Source organism: Belonocnema kinseyi, chromosome 1 (assembly GCF_010883055.1).
Source record: "Belonocnema kinseyi isolate 2016_QV_RU_SX_M_011 chromosome 1, B_treatae_v1, whole genome shotgun sequence".
NCBI classification, from domain to species: domain Eukaryota; kingdom Metazoa; phylum Arthropoda; class Insecta; order Hymenoptera; family Cynipidae; genus Belonocnema; species Belonocnema kinseyi.
In genome coordinates, this window is record NC_046657.1 from 129,066,492 (window position 1) to 129,071,962 (window position 5,471).

At 32.2% G+C, this 5,471-nt stretch overlaps 1 protein-coding gene and 1 pseudogene across 2 annotated transcripts in view; one reads left to right on the forward strand and one right to left on the reverse strand.

Annotated features, from left to right (window-relative positions):
• The window catches only part of LOC117169309 (ras-like protein 1), a 12,901-nt gene extending 7,796 nt beyond the window's left edge, over nt 1-5,105 (forward strand). For both annotated transcript variants that reach the window (XM_033355627.1, XM_033355635.1), the window contains one exon: nt 4,435-5,105. In XM_033355627.1, the coding sequence (XP_033211518.1) occupies nt 4,435-4,536 (102 nt within the window). In that variant the 3' untranslated portion in view covers nt 4,537-5,105. The remainder of the gene's footprint in view (nt 1-4,434) is intronic.
• Nucleotides 3,786-3,935, reverse strand: LOC117181707 (annotated as a pseudogene).
• Nucleotides 5,106-5,471: the final 366 nt, after the last annotated feature.

Here is a 5,471-nt window from a genome sequence, read left to right on the forward strand (position 1 = left end):
GTAATCAGCCGAGGAATACGCCTGAATTTTTCCGGAGCGTTTTGAGCAAAATTTTGAATTTTGCAAAAATTGTTCATATGCAAAATCCAAAATTTTGCTCAAGACGCTTCGAAAAAATTCAGACGTATTCCTGGGCTGATTACAAGAACTTTTTATTCCTGATGATTTTTCCGAAAAGCGCATCGTTTATTGTAAAAAAATTCATGAATGTTTTCACAAAAATTTTGCCATTAAGACGCCATTTTGAAAATACTAAACCGAAAAATCGATCTTTGAACCATGGATTCTCAAAGTTTAGACATTCATTCCACCCGTTAGTGCGATTCCAGGTTAATTACAGACTCGAAAAGCTTTGAAAAATGGTTCACAAAAAAAAAATAGACACGAAAAGTCACGTTTTTTTTTTGTTTAAACTGCATTTTGGGATAATAAATAAATTTTTTGAGGAATTTCATTAGCACGGTCGGAAAGAGGAGATCTTAAGCAATAAAAATATATGTGTCTCAATTTTTTTTAGTGTCGAATAGTCTTAGTTATTGGCCGTTTAAAAGCAGTGTCCCGGTTGTGGCGTTTTGGCCGTTTAAGGGTTAATATATTACTTTCAAATAATTATTATTAATAATTACAAAGAAAAGAGTGAAAATAGTGTGCCTATTATCACCGTGTTTTTACGTTTGGCGGTAAAAAAATTAAATTTTTATTTTGATTTTTATACTCTCTAGAATCACATCCAGCCACAAAACACTTCTTAGCTAATTATCTACCTTCTTTATAGAATTCGTTGATTTCCAAATCCATTCTTTGTTTATATCTTTGACTCCACGTGATTCGGCTTTTATTTTCGATTTCTTGTTTTTAGACATTGATAGGTTAGCTTAGATAATCAGTTGGATCGGCTGTCAAGTAGAAAGCCGCAAACGCTAATTAGTCAAAATTTTGAAAAGTAACATGGCGGCGAAAGTGGTCTCATTGGTGCTCAACTGTATTTCTTAGTGACGTCATATCTGTTCAAATGTGACCAAATAGACGTAACCTAATTTTTTTCAGTAATACAAACCTAAGCATTTTTTTTTAATTTCTCCACAACGTTATAAACACAATATTGAATTCAATATGATACCAAAAAGTTAAATTTTCAACCAATAAAGATGTATTTTCAAAGACAAAATTAAATTTTCAACTACATAATCGAATTTTTAACCAAAGCGAGAAAACGTGAAAGTTTCTTGAAAATAGGAGAAAAGAAATAAATAAAAAAAAAACGGAGAAAAACAGGAATAGAAAAAGAGTGTGAATACTTTGATTTAATTTGGAATTACTCGATTTTAAACGTTTTCGACGTGGAAACGTCCATCTTTTAAGGCATCTGTTGATACTATTAATTTTAATTTTCTATGTACAATGCTCTAATGGAAAATTATTCAGATTTTAATTTTCTGAATTAAAACGTTAAAATTTCAATTTTAAAAGATTCCTTGTGATTAACATTGAAACTAAATATTGGGAATCAAAACATTCACAGCGAAAAAAGGGGTGCTGCGGTTTCATATAAACATCCGGAAATATGATTGAAGGCCAAAATATTCTTAATTCTGGTATAATTGTAATGTGCGGAGCTACCATAAAAACTCGGAAAAAAGTTTAAATGCATATTTATTGTGCCTTAAAACTAGTACTTAACTTCAGGATATGGAATTATTTATTTAAATATTTTTTTTTAGAAATGATATAATTACATCACAATTTGTTTCTTCAAACAGATAAATAATGTCATTGGGGTAGACATAAACAGCTGTATTTTCTGTTCACTAAAATGTATGTTTCTATTTTGTACTAAAATCTTTCCGAATTATTTGCAGAATAGTATTAAATAACAAATAATGGTGTTGTTGTATTTTTTAATGTTTAAAAAGCATACTTTTTTAACTTTAGCGGTTAAATCTGATTGGTTCGGCGGATTTTCCGAAGTACTTCATTTTGAATAGCGCGGTTGTTCGGTTGGTGTGGGAATGTAATATGGCCGCTAGAGATTAAATGTGCAAACAGTAAACATAATCTATTGAATGGTTTATTATTTTAAACGTGTTTCAAATCAAAAGTAAAAAGAAAGGCATAAAATGTTTTTCAAATGCCGAGAATTTCACTCATGCGTTAGATTATACACACTTACTATCAAATTAAAGATTTAATATTAAAATTACTTACTATATAATCATCTTCACAACAATATACGCCTTTGTTTTGATGAAAATACAAAATAAATAATAATTCAATATAAAATAATAAATAAAAAATAAATCATATCTTCCGGTTCTTGCAACGGCTTCGGCCTTCTTCTGTCTAAAATGCATGCAACGACCCCACTGGTTTAATAAAAAATGTACAAACAATCTATACAGTTTTAATCAATTTTTTAATCTATTAAGGTCCATGGGCAGACATCAAACAGATTCATTTGAGTATCTGATCGAAGAAATAATTTTAAACAATTCAGTACAATTTTAAATATTGCCTTTGGGCTTTTTAAATAAAAAAAAAACTTTCTAACGAACCTGGTTAGTAACAATAAAACAATAATTTGGCTATTTATTACTTAACTGTGTCATTTACGCGCAAAATGCAAAGTAAAATGTTTAATTTTTTTTGAAAATTGAATAATACCCAGCAAACATGGTTACAGAACAGATCTGTAAGTGCTCAATAACACAAAAGAACGTGTTCTAGAACAGGTTAGTAACAAGTTACGAATATGCGAGTAACTATGTCATCCCCCACCCCTGGCGGAACGAAGGAACCGAATGGAGCCTCTACAAAGTACCCGTAAAGACCCCATTCGGTTCCTTTTTAAAAAACTCGAAAAAAACGTTAAAATCAACTTTTCAATTATTGAAATTCGAATTCTACGTTAAAATTCCCTATAGAAGGTCACGGAATAATCGCAGTAGTTTTTTTTGCAACGGTGAAAAGTAAAAAAAAATATAAGACGTATGACGCCTGTTGAAGCATCGCCTGTAAGTAGCAGACAACAGGCGTTATACGTCTTATATTATTTAAACTTTTTACCGCTGCAAAAAAAACTATTGCGATTATTCCGTGACCTTCTATAGGGAATTTAATCGTAGAATCTAAATTTCAACAATTTAAAAGTTGATTTTGCTGTTTTTTCGAGTTTTTTAATAAGGAACCGAATGGGGACCCAGTGGGGTCTTTACGGGTACTTTGTAGAGGCTCCATTCGGTTCCTTCGGTCCGCCAGGGATACGCTAGAACAATTCTGGAACAGTTCTAGAACGCTGTGATATATGATCTGTATCATTTCTAGAACATTTCTAGAACATTTCTGGAACATTTCTAGAACATTTCTAGAACAATTCTAGAACTATTCTAGAACTCGGTTACCAGTGTCATGTAATCATTCTATAAGAGATCTAGAACGCTGTGACAATCGATCTGTAATATTTCTTGAGAAATTCTAGAACTTAATTTCACATGTTGTATATCAAATCTTTAACAGATTTAGAATGCTGTCAGAACCGATCTGTAACATTTCTAGAACAATTCTAGAATTTTGGTACTCTGCATTGTAAAAAATCTAGGATAATTCTATAACAGTTCTAGAACTGTTTTTTTTATCAAATATGGAACAGTGTTATGAACCCCTTACAGCAATAGAATATCCCGGGATATTTGATTAGACCCTATTTATGTTCCGGGTTATTCCAGGGATAACCTGTCGGAATATCCTGCGAGGCAGAAATTTTGATATCCCTATGGATATATTTTGATCCGGGATAGCGTGTACGCAGTCCCGACTAACAAAAATTATACGTCCGAGATATCCACATTAGGGACATTCGCAAGGGTCAGCTCTACCATAGTGTTAGCGAACTAATCTTTGTTCCTAATTCGTTCTAGAACACTCTTACGCCACAGTTCTAGAATAAACTTGAAACAAATATTATAGAGCGTCTGTGATTAGTTTATTCTAGGAAAATTTCTTAGCAACTGTTACAGAACAGTGCTGTCACATAGTTCGAGAACAGTTCTGTCACAATTTTGTCAGTGTTCTAGAACACTGTCACCTTTTTGTTCTAGAATAATTCATTCGCAATTTTGTCACACTGTTCTAGAACACTGTTGTCACCATCTTATAACAACTGTTATAGAACGTGTTTTCTGGGTAGTCTCTAATGAAGGTTATTTAAAAAAATAACTATTATATATAATAATTTAAGTTCTTGCAAAGAAGAGTCCAATTATTGTTGAAAAATTAAGAAATAAAAAAATAATTAATACGAAAAACGTTTGTTGTAAACCAGGGGAAAATAGAACAATTACCTACTTGATATTTTTTAAATGTTGCCACTGCATTTTTGGAGTATCTTATTAATACCAATGCCCTTGTGATGTTCTAGAAAAATTATCTTTATTTCAGGTCAGGGAAATACGAAATGACAAGGAGCATCGAGGAAAAGAAAGGAAACGGACAAGAGCAGGAAGCTCGGGTCGCAGAAGGCCAAAGTGTTGTATCTTATAAAACATGCTTGCTTGACTAATACTGTGCAATTAAAGGCTCCTAAAGTAGAACTGAACGAGCGCTTGAGCACTAGAAAGGAGTGGGAGTGACGCGCAGAAAACGCGACAAAAGAAAGAACGGACTTTTGTCGCGTTTTGTACGCGTCATCCCCACTCCTTCCTACTGCTCGAGCCCTCGTTCGCTTCTGCTTTTCGAGCCTTTAATTCACATAATTCTCGTAAGTATAAACGGAAAATTTGTATATATTTGATAGCGTTTGACTAGAAAATAATTCGTGAAGGAATCGTACAGCAATTAAATTTTAGTGAAAAAATTGTGAGTAGATTTTATTTAGAAATTATATTTTAAAATTATCAATCGTTTGATTTGTTATTAACCCATTCGAGGAAGCCTTTTTACAAATCGTGAAATTTTATTTACGTCAGCTGACTTTCTGCAGAGATTTAAATGATAATACAATTTTAGAACAATGATGCGAATGGGTTAACTTGATAACTATTTTGTCTACGTGAATAATACGCAATGTGATAATAAAATATGTTTGTCAACTAGGATATAATGTTTCAGAGTGTGATAAAAATAAATTTCTTACTTGCCTTTTTACAATTCGGATCGCTTATTTACCTGTTCTTCTTTCCACCTACTTGAACTCAATATTTATAAATAATCAGTTTTTACACGTATTTTACAGTTTCTCTGTAAACAGTGGGTCTTTTTAGTTATCTGAAAATGGATGAAAACTTTTTGTCTCTAACTGTAGATATGTATAATATTTACCTTGGCGGACCGCAGGAACCGAATGGAGCCTCCACAATGTACCCGTAAAGACCTCATTGGGTCAGGTTCCTTCTTTAAAAACTCGAAAAAACAGGGACTATAGGGAATTTTAACGTAGAATCCGAATTTCAACAATTTAAAAGTTGATTTTGCTGTTT